The sequence below is a fragment of the Macadamia integrifolia genome, unplaced genomic scaffold, assembly GCF_013358625.1.
Source record: "Macadamia integrifolia cultivar HAES 741 unplaced genomic scaffold, SCU_Mint_v3 scaffold1294, whole genome shotgun sequence".
In the NCBI taxonomy this organism is placed as follows: Eukaryota; Viridiplantae; Streptophyta; class Magnoliopsida; order Proteales; family Proteaceae; genus Macadamia; species Macadamia integrifolia.
Window position 1 is genome coordinate 167,067 of NW_024868149.1, and position 16,248 is coordinate 183,314.

General features: G+C 42.6%; 1 protein-coding gene across 6 annotated transcripts; it reads left to right on the forward strand.

Moving 5' to 3' along the window:
* The first annotated feature begins 3,950 nt into the window (after positions 1-3,950).
* On the forward strand, positions 3,951-12,740 carry LOC122063329 (pentatricopeptide repeat-containing protein At1g03100, mitochondrial-like). Of its 6 annotated transcripts, XM_042627051.1 has the most exons (3): positions 3,951-4,115; positions 7,193-9,177; positions 10,039-10,174. In XM_042627051.1, the coding sequence occupies exon 2, from the start codon at positions 7,208-7,210 to the stop codon at positions 9,155-9,157; it is 1,950 nt and encodes a 649-aa protein (XP_042482985.1). In that variant the 5' UTR covers positions 3,951-4,115; positions 7,193-7,207; the 3' UTR covers positions 9,158-9,177; positions 10,039-10,174. The 6 variants fall into 6 exon arrangements, with proteins under 6 accessions (XP_042482985.1, XP_042482982.1, XP_042482981.1 ...); XM_042627048.1 differs by lacking the exon at positions 7,193-9,177 and having other exon boundaries at positions 3,951-4,941; positions 10,039-12,740; XM_042627047.1 differs by lacking the exon at positions 7,193-9,177 and having other exon boundaries at positions 10,039-12,740.
* Positions 12,741-16,248: the final 3,508 nt, after the last annotated feature.

Here is a 16,248-nt window from a genome sequence, read left to right on the forward strand (position 1 = left end):
GCTGAAATCCTTCTCTTCTTCCTCTTCCTTCTCTTCCCTTCTTCTTCCCTTTCTTTTCTCTCTCCTCTTTACTATCCTCACCAACGTACGGGTGTCATAAATGAAAAGAAAAGAAAATCATAAATGCTATATATATACTTCCTAAATAACTAAATAGTTCACATAGATGGGTCACTCAGGTGGGTGGGTGTGCCCAACTGTCCGCCCACCTGAGGGCCAAAACTTGGGATTTTGACAGAGTTCGGGCCTCGGCACGAACCCCACCCCTGACATACGATGTAATATATGTATACACCTTAATATACGGCTACAATACCTGCTTTATCCGTACATGGCCTTATAATAGGTGTATGTACACGGCTTGGGTACTCCCGTCTCTTCTGGCACTGGCTCGAACTTGTCAGGCCAGCCGGTGTTTAAGGTCACCCTTGCCATCATAGTCCATAAGGAGCCCGCTCTAACTCTCTCCGGTTCGGGTCCTATATAGTTAAACTGGGTCAATCGAGTAATCAGACCGGGTTTAAGAAGTAGGGTATTACAGTAGTGGTTGTCTGACCTCCCTGTCCGATGGTTACGGGTAAGTCTACAACTCCTTCCAGTTCTGCTGGTGTGCCTGAAAATTCGTACAAGGGTCCTGGAGCTGGCTTTAGGGTCCTAGTGCCAAGTTCTAGTTTTGTGAAGGCTTCGTAGGACATGAGGTCAACGGAGGCTCCTGTGTCCACTAGGACCCTGTGGAAGGGGTGGTTTGCCACCACTAATTGAACTACGACAGCATTGTTGTAAGGCCAGTTCAACTCTTCCAGATCTCTGTCAAGGAACGTAATGAGTGGATCCGTTCTGAGGGCTTTGATAGGCTGTTCCGTGATGCATACGAACCGCGCTTGTGCTTTGGCTTTTTTGACTGATTCCACTGTGGGTCCGCCCATGATTGTTAGAATGGATGGACCCACTGGCTTGCTATATACGCGTCAGCTCGGTCAGTGATTGGTTCCTTTGACGGCTCAGTCCTATCTCGACTCGACCTTGCATCATCTCTCCTCGGCTCAGGCCAGTTCCCACCATATTTCTACTTCAAATACTGGTTAAGGTATCCAGCCTTGATGAGCTCATCAATTTTCTTTTCATAGACTTACAGTCTTCAATGTCATGTCCATGTCTCGGTGGTATCGGTAATACCAGTTGGGGTTCCTCTCCTCTGGTTTAGCTGTCATTGGCCTGGGGTAGCGAAAATACTTCTGATCTTGGATCTCTAAGAGCAGGTTTGTTCGGGAACGATCAAGTTCATATCGCTGAGGTTCAGCTGTGTCAAGCGGTTGATATGTTCTGTTCTTCTTCGGCTCAAGGGAATCGTCCCTGGGCCTCAGAGTCCTTTTCTTCTCCTTCTCTGACTGATCACCCCTGTCAGCTATCCCTCTGGCAGCCAGGACCTCCTCCATGTTGGCATATTGATTGCATCGTCTTAACAACTCAGGCATTGTTTCTGGCAAGTCAAGGGCCAGAGACTGGACCATATCAGGGTGCATTACCCCGTTGCACAACGTGTTATACGCCACTCCTTCCGATAGGTTTTTTACCTCCAATGTCCCCTTAGTGAATATGGCAAGGAACTCTCTTATAGTCTCTCTCGCTCCCTACTTCATATTCATCACGTTTTACGTAGTTTGCTTCTACTTCATACTTGCTTGAAAACTTGTGAGGAACACTCTTGTCAGCTCTTCATAATTACGGATGGATCGGGGCCGCAAGTTCGACATCCATACCAGCGTTGCTCCTTTTAATGAGACTGCAAAGGCTCGACAGAGAACGGCGTTTGACCTGCCATGACCCGTCATGGCCGAGCTGTAATACAGCATATGATCATAGGATATCCATTGAAGACTGGTATCATGAAATTTGAGGGCAGCTCAACGTCTATCAGTTTGTCGGATAGTGCATTATGGGCCGGAGTTACAGTTATGTTGGTCGGGTGCCTTTGCCTCTGCATTCCTTATACTTGCTCAGTGAGGCACTGGATGCGGCTCTCCAGGTCATCCCTTCTCACCTTGGCTCGGCGATCCGGGGATCGTCTTGCCCTTTCACCTCTTCTGGGGCTTCTTCCTCGGCCTTGGTGACCACCATGCCGATCCTGACCTTACCGTTGTGCACCTCTGGTCGGCCTGGTGGGCGAGTCCTGACCCCCATGGGGTTGATCTCGCCAAGCTGTCTCCTGAGAATTTTCTCGTTCTTCTCTGTGCAGACGCACGCTTCTAGTGAATCTTTGAGGCGACAGCTGGCGTCTTCCTACCCGGGGTGGGGATCTATGGACTTCATGTGTCTTTGGGCTTCGGTGACGCGTGGAAAGACGAGCTCTCCCGTTCTGGGCTAGAACGGGACTTACCTGCGCCCCTTGATAGGAGAGAGGGGTAGTACCAAGTGAACAATATGTGACGTTCTGGGCGACCCCCTCCTTGCTGTTGATTGAGGGGTGATACTGTTGTCAAGAGATTCGTCGTTAAGTTGTCTGCCCGGAACAGGTCTAGGCGGCTGAGCTGAACTAGTCCATAGCACTAGAAGTGCCGAGCTGAATTGACGTATGAAGTCCTGCACCAGTGTGTTTGTCGCTAACACCTATAGCTGTAGGCTTTGCATCTACTCTTCCAAGTTTAGGTGAGTTACCTAGGATGATGGGACATGACGAGATAGCTGAGGGTTTTGCTCGCGTTGATTCCCCTCTCCCCGGGCAACTTGCGCATCAAGCCTAATTTGCTGGGGTCCTTATAGAAGGGTCTCTACTAGGGCATTCTCCTGCTCTGCCATTGGTGGTGAATGGGGCTTCCAAGTGGTAACTTGCGGGTGGATCTTGCTCGTGTTGTTATAGAAGAAACGACCTTTTCACTCCTTAATTGCATTGGTCCAAGGTGACTTTTTGTAACAGATTCTCACGGATGACGTCAATCTGATGCCGTAAAAATTGACCGGATGACCTTCCCTGCAGTTCCTGGTGCTCTAGTCGACCTGCACAGAAGAGATGATAGGGGAGAATTGGGTTGACCCGACAGGGGACTCTCCGATGCCTAAGTCAGATCTTTCCACAGTAGATGCTCAAGAGAGCTTTTCTAATAAAAGGGAGTGATTAATCCATCCTCTATGATGGAGGCTTACCTTGGTATTTATAGGCTGCTGATGGAGAGAGAAGGAGGGGCGTTTGTGGAGAGTCTGGTTCAGGCGTAGAGTTCTTGAGGGGAGTGGCTCTGTGATTCTGGGAATATTCTGGGTTCCAAGGCATATTCTGAGAATATTCCCCATTGATATTGAAGTTGCAAGTTGTGAGAGGGGTGGACGCCTCTAATGACGTGTAGTAGATAGAATCTTGCCCCTGTGATTAGGGATCACGTCCCTTAAATGTAGGAGTGGATGTGTGCATGTTTCTGGGTACCTTACTTGACTGTGCTGAGCCGAGGTGATAGGTCAACCGAGCCGAAGTGACTAGTCGGCATGAGAAGGCCCTGAGGCGGTTGCTTAGCCTGATGGAGGGCCGAGGTGGCAGCACGGCCTGATGGAGGACCGAGGTGGTAGCACGGCTTGATGAAGGGTCGAAGAGGTAGCATGGCCTGATAGAGGGCCGAGGCAGTAGCACAGCCTGATGAGATACTGAGGTGGTAGCACGGCTTGATAGATGGCCGAGGTGCAACATTGGTCAGGACGATCCCTGCCCGTGCCGTGGTTGGGAAGAAATACCCTCATCAATAACTAAGAGTGCTTCTCTGATTTGATCGTGCTCTAGAAATTCAGCTTTCCTGGGTGTGGATGACTAAATTAGGTATTTTAGTTTCTATCCCTCTGGGTAGTTGGTAGGGGGGTCAATATTGAGCCAGAACCTTAAGGCCGATCGAAACCGCCGAAAAAACCCAAATCAAACCGAACCGAACCGCACCCTTATATTGTTTCCGTTTTTCAGTCCAGCGGCTGAACTTTGAACCCTATTGAGCAAGAGAAATCGCAGATCACAAATCCTAGCTCTCTGATCGCTGCTCGCCACCCGCAGCTCGTCGTCTGCTGCTCGCCTCCTATTGCTCACCGCCTGCTACTCTTCATTGCCTTTGCCGGAAGTCCTCGCAAATCGCAACATCGTTCAAGTTAGTCTCTCTCTCTCACTCTGCAATTTCGTGAAAGGCAAATAGCCCTAAGATTGTAACTGCACCCCCTTTCTACTGCCTGCAACCTCCCTGCAACTCTCCTACCGCCTATTGTCTGTTGTCCTCTTTCTCTGGCATCTTCTTCTCATGTTGAACTGGTGAGAGAGTTTCAAATTTCATTCCAGAGATACCCATTACCCATAAACCTCATCTAATCCAATGTTCAACAGGTTCATGTAATTAACAGCCATCCTTTGCCAGACTTCTAACTCTAAAATCTAAATAAGAACAACGGCAACAAGACTTCCGTTTCCATTTTCAATCAGCAAAAATAAATAATAGTTGAATTGATCATTGTTATATAGATTCAAACTAACAAAAAATTAGTCATTAACTTGAATAATAATGTCTCTTAGCACTTCAAACTTCCAAAGTTCAAAGACGAAAAACCATCAAATTTAAGAGCTTTTGCTTGACCAAATGTTCTGTATAACCATTAAAGCCTACAAGTTCAAAGCAACATAAAAGTTGATACTTTTTTTTCTTTTCATTTCTGCTTATGGAAGAGGGAGAAGCGAATGAAAAAGGAACTTGCAATGTGCTCGTATGTCGAAGATCTAATTCCATTCTTGAGTTAAATACTTGAAATCTCAGAAAAAAGATGGAAGATTTTCTTCTCAGAAGAAAGCAGAGGATTGATTTCCCCTCTTTCTTCATTTGTGATTGTATTTGGCAGAAATAGTTATTGATAGAGATTTACCGCCAGGGAGTTGCACGCTTGGAGGCTTTAGCAGGAGATTCCAACTCGCCAAGGAGAAGAAAGAAGGTTAGGGCTCTAGTCCACTTCGTTCCAACCCCTCTTGAGAGACTTGAGAGTTAATGGTTTTCTTTTTTGGGTAAAAGAGAGTTAATGGGTAAAGAGTTCGGGAAGGAAGGGCTGACCCAATACAATTAGTGGGGTTTTATCCCATCTTGGGAAAAAAAATCCTAGAAGGTAGTATGATCTCTACATCCAGACATATGAAGGGTGAAAAATGAATGGCCCACCTTCTTGAAAAGAGGAATTCCTTGCTGTTGATTCTTCTGCGTGTGTTTCTATTGGTCTCCGTTCTAGTGTAGGGCCATGTTGCCTTTTTAGGGAATCCTCACCCATATCATTTTATAATCTTTTGAGTTTTGATCGGAATCAGTAGTTTTCCCAAGACTCGGCTAAGCAAAGGAATCAATGTCGACTTGCCATGAATCATTCCAAGTCATGTCTTTTTTTAACATTAGATAAGTCTTCATGATTCATGACCAAGAATCCTATTTTGTGAAAATCTTCTTTTACATTCAATTCTTGACAACCAAATTGGGCAAAAATGGAAAAAGAGAAAATTACATAATACAAATGAATCACATACCATCCCAAATGAATTACATAACCTTTAGAGTTAGAAGTCTGACAAAGTATGACTGTTAATTACATGAACTTGTTGAACATTGTATTATATGAGGTGTATGTGTTACGATCCCATACCAGCTTATGGGGGCTGATCTCACATCGGTTTCCTATGGGAATTGATGTGTATTGATATGATCTTGGGTCCTCTCACCTTGTAAGCCAGTTTATGGGGTTGAGTTCTTCCAGGACTGTAACAGTGGTATCAGAGCAGCTGATCCTCGGCCCAACCTGTGCACGGAAGGGGAGACCTGGTGCCAGAGTGAGAGCCCCTAGGAAAGGGCTACTTGCCGCCAGGCAGAAACCCTAGAGCAGAGTGAGAGCCGCCTAGAAAGGGTTACCTGATTCGGAGTGGGCTGCTGTGGACGTTGGGTTCGGAAGCGTGGTGGTATGTTACGATCCCATATCAACTTATGGGGGCTGATCTCACATCGGTTTCCTATGGGAATTGATGTGGGTTGATATGGTCTTGGGTCCCCTCACCTTGTAAGCCGGTTTATGGGGTTGAGTTCTTCCAGGGCCGTAATAGTATGGGTATCTCTGATATGAAATTTGGAACTTTCTCGTTCGACCAGTTCAACTTCCCTAGCTTGTCGGTGTAGCACTTGCACTGGTATATTCTAAATCACTAGTGAATAGAGGATATAAAAAATAGGAAAAACATGACTCACCCTGACCAGGTCGGCTGACCAGGTTTTTGATAGGCTGAGTCGGGTCTATTCTCCATCATTTCATTGCAGGAAGAGATCCATTGAATGATGGATTTCTTTCTACCTGAAATATGTTCCTGATGCAAGGATCAGGTTAGTACAATCAACACCTTTATTTTGGCTGTCCCAAACCTAGAACACCTTGTTTTTAGGCTATACAAGCTTGTCTAATTGCTAGAGAGAGTTGCAGTAATAACAAATTTTTGTTTGTTTTAAATTACTCATTTTTGTCTTGTATTAATGCTTTGTTGACCAACTCTCTGGTAAGCAAAGAAGAAACAATTTAAGGGATTAGCCTTTGATCCTGAACTCTTGTCTCATAATACAACTGAAATTTAATTTTTTTGAGATATGCCTTCAATACAGCTTCCTCACTTAAAGCCACTCAACCTGAATCAGTTCATGTCAAATGGATGCCAGGTTTAAAGCAAAAATTAACGCAGATGCTTTTTTCAACCATGGTCATTATCGAAATGACAGAACCTCATCTTGGAGAACGGAAAATAGAAGTTAGCTTTTTTGGGTAGCTAACAGAGATCATAATACAAGTAGCTAGCTATTAGACCTATCCTTTTGGATATGTTGTGGCTTCTTGGCTCTTTCTTGCTCTTCAAAGCATATACACACCATTGGCTGCATCAACATGATAGTTTCCTTCTTGTTAACCTAAACAAAACTTAGGGAACAAAACAATAAAGTCATTGAGCTCCTGAACTTAGATAATTATTCTATAACTATCCCAAGAACATTTATGGAGCAAAGACAACCCAACTAGGCTGAAATTTTGCTCTTCTGTTTTCAAAATTTTCACGCCTTACTGCTAGTTTCTGTCACCTTTTAGTTTTACTATTACTGTAATTGTGTATGAGAGAGAGCATTGCCCAATGTTGAACTCGTAGATTTTCTGTTGCCCATCTCTTTTCTAGGAATATCTGATTTCAATGCTGCTTCACTCTGTAGTGGGAAAAAGAAGTCTCTGTCTCTTCTCTCCATGTATCATCTCCTCCTTTGTTAACAACAGCAACGGAAACAACTTCATCTCTGCATCTTGTGCATCCACTCAAACTCCAACTACATTCCACTCCGCATTAATTACTCTGTTTCACAACTCCAATAGAAAGACAAGCAGAGTCCTCGGCCAATCATCTCCTACAACATCATCACTGTCATCAAACCGCTATGCATCTATCCTTCAATCTTGCATTAATCAAAGGGCAATTGAACCTGGAAAACAGATCCATGCTCATCTTCTCATTGGCCTTGGCTTGAATTCTGTGGTGGCTACCAAACTCATCAATCTCTACTCGATGTGCAATTATTTACCAGATGCACGCTTCTTGTTTGATGGAATTCCCAAGGACAATGTGTTCCTATGGAATGTCCTCATCCGTGGTTATGCTTGGAGTGGACCCCATGAAGCTGCCCTCTCCCTTTACCACCAGTTGCTTATTTCTGGTCTCAAGCCTGACAATTTTACTTTTCCCTTCGTCCTCAAGGCTTGTTCTGCGCTCTCTTCTCTTCAAGAAGGAGGAGAAATCCATGGACATGCCATTCAAATGGGATGGGAATTTGATGTTTTTGTTGGGGCAGCCCTTATTGACATGTATGCTAAATGTGGGTGTGTGAGGAGCGCAAGGCAAGTCTTTGATAAGATTCTAGTGAGAGATGTGGTCTTTTGGAACTCAATGCTTGCTGCTTATTCTCAGAATGGGCAACCAGACAATGCCGTCCGACTATGCCGTGATATGGTAATGGTGGGTTTAAGGCCCACTGTTGCCACTCTTGTCGCAGTTATCTCGGCTTCGGCTGACGTTGCAGCTCTCTCTCAAGGGAGGGAAGTCCATGGGTTGAGTTGGAGACATGGATTTGACTCCCAGGACAAAGTCAAGACAGCCCTTGTAGATCTGTATGCCAAGTGTGGTTCTGTTCATGTTGCCCAAAGATTGTTTGAGCAGCTCACAGAGAAGAGAGTCATCTCTTGGAATGCCTTGATTTCTGGTTATGCGATGCATGGCCATGCCTTTGAAGCCCTTTCCCTGTTTGAGGAGATGAAGGAGGAATCCCAGCCCGACCACGTAACTTTTGTTGGTGTTCTCTCGGCTTGCAGTCATGGAGGTTTGATGGATGAAGGGTGGAATTTTTTTAAGTTAATGGTGACAAAATACTTGATACAGCCCACGGTTCAGCATTATACGTGCATGGTTGATCTTCTTGGTCATGCTGGACGATTGGATGAGGCTTACAATCTTATCCAACAGATGAAAGTGAGGCCAGACTCTGGTGTTTGGGGTGCTTTGTTGAACTGTTGTAAAATCCACAGAAATGTGGAGTTGGGGGAGAGGGCCATAGAGAAGCTGATTGATCTTGAACCCAATGATGCAGGCAATTATGTGATTTTGTCAAACATCTATGCTCAAGTTGGGAATTGGGAAGGAGTTTCCAAGGTGAGGAAGTTAATGAAAGAAAGGGGACTAAAGAAGAGCATTGCTTGTAGCTGGATTGAAGTAAAAAACAAAGTCCATGCTTTTTTGGCTGGAGATACTTCTCATCCGAAATCTGACGAGATATATGCAGAGGTGGAGAGGTTAAGGGGACTCATGAAAGATGCTGGCTATGTTCCAGATACTGCACCAGTTTTCCATGATATTGAAGATGATGAGAAGACTGCCATGGTTTGTAGTCATAGTGAAAAGCTTGCAATTGCATTCGGGCTCCTCAGTACACCCCCAGGAAAAAGGCTTCTTGTTACCAAAAACCTCCGTGTCTGCGATGACTGCCATGTGGCAATCAAGTTCATCTCAAGAATCACAGAGAGGGAAATTGTTGTTAGAGATGTCAATCGCTACCATCACTTTAAAGATGGTGTATGTTCATGTGGAGATTATTGGTGAAAAGAACAAGGAGAAGACTGGTAATATGTTGATCATGTTCAGTTATCACTGCTTATATAGAAATGAAATGAGGTCGTGTTTGAGGTATAGATTTGCTGGTTATTGATATCTATGCTTTGGGTCATGGTTATTCGAGGCCGTTGATTTGCTTGCTCATGTTTTTGTGGAGGTTGACTAGTGACAACTTGAAAATGATGGGAAACTTGGGTGATAGTTGTTCGCTAGTAGGACAGGAGTAGTGTATGGCTGAACAAGAGCTATGCCTAAGTTGTACACTCAGTTTATTTTTTGGCCCTTCAAAGCTTTTACTTTGTGGGTATTGCAGGCCCATGGTTGATTTGTCATTCTTTAAATTTAAGAATTTTCAATTCAAAGGATTTACTACTCCTAAATTTGAATGCTCTCCAAATTTGTCTGATTGGATGCATGGTTCTATGGCATAACTGTATGTTATGTTGCTTTAGTTTCATCATTAAGTAGAGCTCTTGTAATTTTTTCTAATTGTGTTTGTAAGAATTTTGTCAATTCGCATCTACAAGATTCATAATTTTCATAAGAGCCAGGGTGGCTCCATTTAGTGCATGTTTGGGAGTTCTTTTGTGTATTCTGCTTCTGGAACCTAGAAGCCAGCTTTTGATTTGCAAAAAGGTGGAGGTAATATGTAGCCTCACGTTGGAATAACCTCCACCTCCAGCATTAGAAGCCAAGAAGCTGGGGGGTACGGATTTACTAATATCTTATGTTTGTTGGGCTGTTCTTGCTGAATCCAAAATCCAAATACATCAATGATGTGAATTTGTGCTGTTTTTCTGTATTAATGATCAATAATGAAAGCTTGTATTTTTATGGCATATTACAATTCTCATTTCATTCTGTTGCAGTGACACGTTTTATGGTTCATCCAAGGAGTGATGTTCTTGTTTGGCAAGATAAATTTGTTTCACCAATAAATTAACATCTGGGTATTTGATTCTCTGACGGGAAAGTGAAAAAATGCTATGTGTTAGGAAATTGAGGTATCTTTTTACTCCAACTTCCTCAGCTTTAGCTTCCTTGATAGTACAAGTCAACAGCATTGAGGTTTCCCCATGTCAGCCTTGGGCTTCTTTGAGCCACAGGTCGCTGTTTTTGTTCATGGACTCATGCCCCTCCAACAGCTTAAAGATTCAAACTTTTGTTGGGAATTTAATGAATGGACTCATCGGCCTATCGGCAGTCTCTTTCTCTACTATGGGTGAGAGAATCCTGGTCCAGGCTCGAGACCCGTCGAGAATATGTGCGGAACTAGTAGATGCACTTGATGAGAGCAGGTTTGATGTTGCATGGAAGTTGCATCAGCAGTACATGCAAATGGAAGGGCTTCCTAGGAAATCTGTTCTGAACAAGCTTCTCACATGTTTTGCAGAAAGACAGGATCTTCATTGGCTTGAGAAAGCTTACAGTTTGGTGGAACTTGTTTTTGAGAAGGGTAAACCTGACTTGTTTGAGAAGGAGACTCTGATATTTCTTGCTTTCATTCTTGCAAGGCATAGATTGCCGGTTCCTGCATCAACTGTTTTGAGAAAATTGGTAGAAATGGAAGAATACCCACCTGTAAATGCATGGTCGGCTGTCATTGCCAACATGTCACAGACAGCACCTGGGGCTTACCTTGCTGCGGAGTTGGTTCTTGAGATTGGGTACTTGTTTCAGGATAACAGGGTGGATCCAAGAAAGAAGAGCAACCGACCTTTACTCGCTATGAAGCCTAATACTACTGTTTATAACATTGCTATGGCTGGGTGTTTGTTATTTGGGACAACTAGAAAAGCCGAGCAGCTTCTTGAAGTGATGCCTCGAGTTGGTGTGAAAGCTGATGCTTCTTTACTTATCATAATGGCACACATTTATGAAAGAAATGGACGTCGAGAAGAACTCAAAAAGCTTAAGAGACACTTAGATGAAGGGTGTAGCCTGGGGGATGTCCAGTTTCAGCAGTTCTACAATTGTTTGTTGACATGCCATTTGAATTTTGGGGACTTGGTTTCTGCATCTCAGATAGTCTTGGAAATGCTTAGGAAGGCAAAGGAAGCACAAAACTCGCTTTCTGCTGCAACCCTTGTGCTCCAAACAGCTGGCACGGCTAAATCCTTTCCTCTTGCACAAAGTTCTAACCCTGCAACATTAGATGGTTTATGTGATCCTAGATCAATTGAACAGCTTGTCCCACCTTATGAAGAGTTCTCTAAAGAGAGAAATTTTTTATTACTTGAAAATGAAGCCAAAGAAACACTGGATGTATTGTTAGAGAAATTGCACACCAGAATAGAGCTAGTTACATCTGAAGGTGGTATTCTCCGACCAACTGAGAGAATTTATGCCAAACTAGTTAAGGCATATCTTGAGGCAGACAAGGTTAAGGATTTGGCCGAGTTTCTTAACAGGGCAGCAAAAGAGGATGTCCCAGTCTCCACTGGGAATTCTGCTGTCATTCATGTGATTAATGCATGCATCTCACTTGGGTGGTTGGACCAGGCACATGACCTGCTTGACGAAATGCGATTAGCTGGTGTAAGAACTGGCTCCTCTTTGTACTCTTCCCTCCTAAAAGCTTATTGTGAAGCAAACCGACCAAGAGAGGTCGAATCTGTTCTAAGAGATGCTCGTAAAGCCGGGATCCAGCTGGATTCGAGCTGCTACGAGGCTATGATCCAATGTAAGGTTCTTCAGAAAGATACCCAAGGTGCTCTTTATATATTCAAAGAGATGAAAGAAGCCAAGATATCAAAATCTGTTCATCAAGAATTTGATATGCTAGTGCAGAGTTGTGCGGAGAGCAAGGAAGCAGGGTTGATGGCGAAGTTGTTGGAAGAGATTAAAGAAGGGCAGAGGGTAGACTGTGGGGTCCATGATTGGAATAGTGTAATCCATTTCTTCTGTAGGAAGAGATTGATGCATGATGCTGAGAAGGCTTTGAAGAAAATGAGGGCTCTGGGGCATGTCCCAAATGCACAGACTTTTCATTCTATGGTCACCGGGTATGCTGCTATAGGAGGTAAGTACCTGGAAGTAACAGAGCTATGGGGTGAGATGAAGGTTCTTGCTGTTTCTAGCTCAATGAAGTTTGATCAGGAGCTCCTGGATTCCTTACTTTACACCTTTGTGAGGGGTGGGTTTTTCTTGAGAGCAAATGAAGTTGTGGAGATGATGGAGGAAGGGAAGATGTTTGTGGATAAGTACAAGTACAGGAACCTCTTCTTGAAGTACCACAAAACTGCTTACAAGAAGAAGGCTCCTAAGATCCAGACAGAAGCCCAGTGTAAGAGGAGGGAAGCAGCATTGGCCTTTAAGAAATGGGTTGGCTTAGTCTAATTACCAACTATATTCACTGGTTGAGTATGAAGCTGTTGCTATTTTTCAATTTGCAACAAGCAGCTACTATCAACTTTCCTAAACAATGTTTGAAGGTGAAGAATGTGGAAATGAATACTTAACCTCATCATGTCTTGCCAAGCCCACACACATATTAGAAGAGATGCAAATTCCTCTTGGCTAAATGTGGCTATCATGAGAACTAGTGAATATGGGTAATTCACCAAATNACAGTGAAGGAAATCTTGTTCTTTTAGATGGAAAACAAAATCTTATTTGGTATACAAATGCTTCTGTTTCTTCGAATAATAGGATTGCAATACTAGATGACTGGGGAAACTTTGCCCATAAGGATCCAAATGGGTCATCAGTTCTTTGGCAGAGTTTTGATCATCCCTCCAATACTTTTATACCAAACATGAAGCTTGGAGGGAATGATGAACTGGGAATTTATCAAACATTAACATCTTGGAAAAGCAAAAATGATCCGGCACCTAGGAATTTTGTCTTGAACCGAGATCGAAAATCTCTACAGAAAATTTTCATCGTAAAAGGGTCTGTTGCTACTGTTATGAACTGGACTGAAGAAATGAAGCACTGGAGGTCAGGTCAGTGGAACGGCCGGAGCTTTATTAGAGCACTGGGTGTGCCTCAAGATTATATTAATGGTATCACCTTCACAGATGATGGCTATGGAGGGCAGTACTATACTTACTCCACTTCTAATAGTTCTAACATTGCTACTGAGGTTCTTGATTCTACATGAAACTATGTTGAGAAAAGTAAAAAACTACAGGGAGCTATAAAAATTTCACTAGCTGTGTTTGCTTTCTATATGTCAAACTTAGCGGCGAAGTGTATGTTGCACAAGAATGACCAAGTAATAAAATTTTTGAGAATCAGATATCCATTTATTCTTAGAAGTGTTGAACATCTTTGCTAAAACAATTTTCAATTCCCCTGAGATAATATCATTGGTTCAAGACTACAATTTCTAATGCATTAGGATGAAAAGAGCTGGTGCAAGGAGTTTGTTTTTCTCTATTCAGGAACTTTTATACTGCTGACAGCTTTACCCTGTTTTTCTCTAGTGGTTGGTCATCTTCTGACAGCTTTTTAAAATTTGATTTGTAGTTGCATAGTTAGTGATGACTGATGCATGATTAGATTGACTCAGCACTCCTACTGGAATCGTGGTGGGCATAACAGTGGTGATATCTCATCTGACACAATACAGATCTTTGGTTCCCACATTACTCCATCAACAAGGAACTCATCCCAACCGGCAAAGACTGTAGTTCATTCGAAGCAACAATTCAGGACCATGTTCAAGAATTGTGCACCTTCTCCACCGAGTGCTCAGGCAAGTTCAGGGAACCCATCCAAGTGCCACCCAAAGGGACTACCCTGTGATCTGTCTAATTTTGGAGGAGAAGCCATGGTATATAGTTATCTTACTGAGTGAACCAAAGAAGCAAATCTTGGGAGAGAATTTACCTTTCTGGCTTCCCCGTTTCTTGACTGTCTTGCAACCAAGTCATTAATCATGGGGAGGAGTTAATCTCTCAAACTGAGAAAGGCAAACTGCATGTTTTTTGGAGCCATCAAACAATTTGTATTCATACTGTATTTTGCAGAAAATGGTAAAGGCACACAATGCGATGTATTTGACAGTGCCCAACAGTGCTCTGGTATATTACCTATAAAGGAATGACAATTTCATCATTTGGAGCTTAACTATAAAGGAATATGTAAGGATGCATTGCCATTATTCATGTGAAACAGAGGTGTGAAAAACAAACATGTTGAAATATAGTTATGTGCCACACATTGAATGTACTCTTGTAGAAAACAAACACATTGAACCATTGAACCCCTCCATGATTTTAAGTTTAATGCCTCTTGATCATAAAAGGGTATTTTTTTCCATGAATCCGGGCTTTAGTTAAAGCCTTAACTCTCACATTTTTCCAAGAAAAAAAGCTTAGATTTATATCAATTTTGCCTTGAATCAATTCAACTGTTCCAACCATTTTGGGTCACCTATCTTGAGATCAAAGGGACTTCGACTACGACTAAATGAAAGGAGGGGAGGGAAAAGAGAGTGCCTTACTACAACTAAAAAAGTATATGCACTGTTTTGCAATCTAAAGTGAGATCAAGTGATGCCTTGAGGTCATCCTGGATCATCAAAAGAGCTCAAATATTGGTCCATGTCATCTAGGCCTGCTGCCTGATACATAGCAATCACTAATGAAGCCCAATTCCTTCAGCCATTATTTTCCAATTTCCAGAAAGTCAATGTTCTTAAAGACAGACCACTTAAAATTATGCAAGATTTTGGGTCTTTCCATAAACTTCGAACGTGGCTTATTAGTCTGTAATTACCTCAGGTTTGAGAATTAAGTCCCTTTCTTTGAATGCAATCTCCATCTTTGATAGACCGTGGCCTTTTAAAAATCTTACCCAGTTCAATGACTCTGATATAGGCAAAACAGTCTGCCGATTTATGAAGTTTCCCAGTTATATTTTATTGGGAAAAGGCTTTATATACGTCGATACAAATAACATAATTAATCCTATTTTACAGAAAAGGATCAGATTAGGATCCACATTTTCTTTATTTTTGGTAAATAACAGTCCTTGGAACACAGTAGCCATTTGTTTTCTGCAAAATATGATAGACTTGAAACTAAGTCAACACCATCCACCTCTATCCCCGGCCAGCTTGACAGTTATACATGCCAGACTGGTAAAATGTGGCAAACCCATGCATATTGGAGTGCACTGTCTTGGAAAAATTTTCAAACCTTTTAATTAGGCCTATGTGCCACATGACCTGTGAAGAAATCATTGTGGATAAATGAAAAGAATGCTTGGACAGGTAAAATGAAATTTCAAGCGTCCAACAACTTTTCTTTAGGAAAAAAATTGCAAATAGCTCTAGACTAATAGTTATATTGCTGCAGAGAATGAGATGTTCCCCAAGATTGCAAGCAAGAATGACCCAATTAGAGAAAAGTTGTAAATTTCATCTAAAGCAAATGAGAGTTCCATAGAATGATCAAACTTACTACAAATCTGAAATAGCTAAGAGGAAGTTATCTAAAGAACCCTACACAAACTAGATGGCCAATACCCACACCCCCATTGCAAACCAATGAGTCTCTTGGTGTTCAAGATTAAAATAAACCCAATCCCCTATGGCATCTAATATTCATTACTGTCATTTTCCTCCCCTTCTACGGGCTTTGCACCAACCTCCTCGTAATCTTTCTCAAGAGCAGCTAGATCCTCCCGAGCTTCAGAGAATTCTCCTTCCTCCATCCCCTTACCAACATACCAGTGTACAAAAGCATGCTTTGCATATATTAGATCAAACTTGTGATCAATTCTTGAGAAATCCTCTACAACACTCATAGAGTTTGAAATCATGCAAACTGCTCTCTGAACCTTGGCCAAGTCTCGTCCAAGAACAACAATAGGAGGTTGGTAGTTGATTGCCTCTGCTTCTTTAGAGCCCTGTCCCTCTTCCCCAAAAATGCATGCCTGCAATGCATAAGCTATTAGAATCAACATCTTAATTTCAGAGAAAATTCAACATACTGTATGTATAATGTACTTAACAGTTTCTTTCACTACTTTTAGTAGGTAGGGTTGTTTATCCCCCCCCCCTCTTTTTACAAGCTTCTTATACAAAAGAGTGTTATACTGACTCAGACACAAAAGGGAACTACTAT

Excerpts from the sequence above, each read along its gene's own strand:
- LOC122063329 (XM_042627048.1), top strand. The coding sequence starts at position 10,151 with ATGCTATGTGTTAGGAAATTGAGGTATCTTTTTACTCCAACTTCCTCA.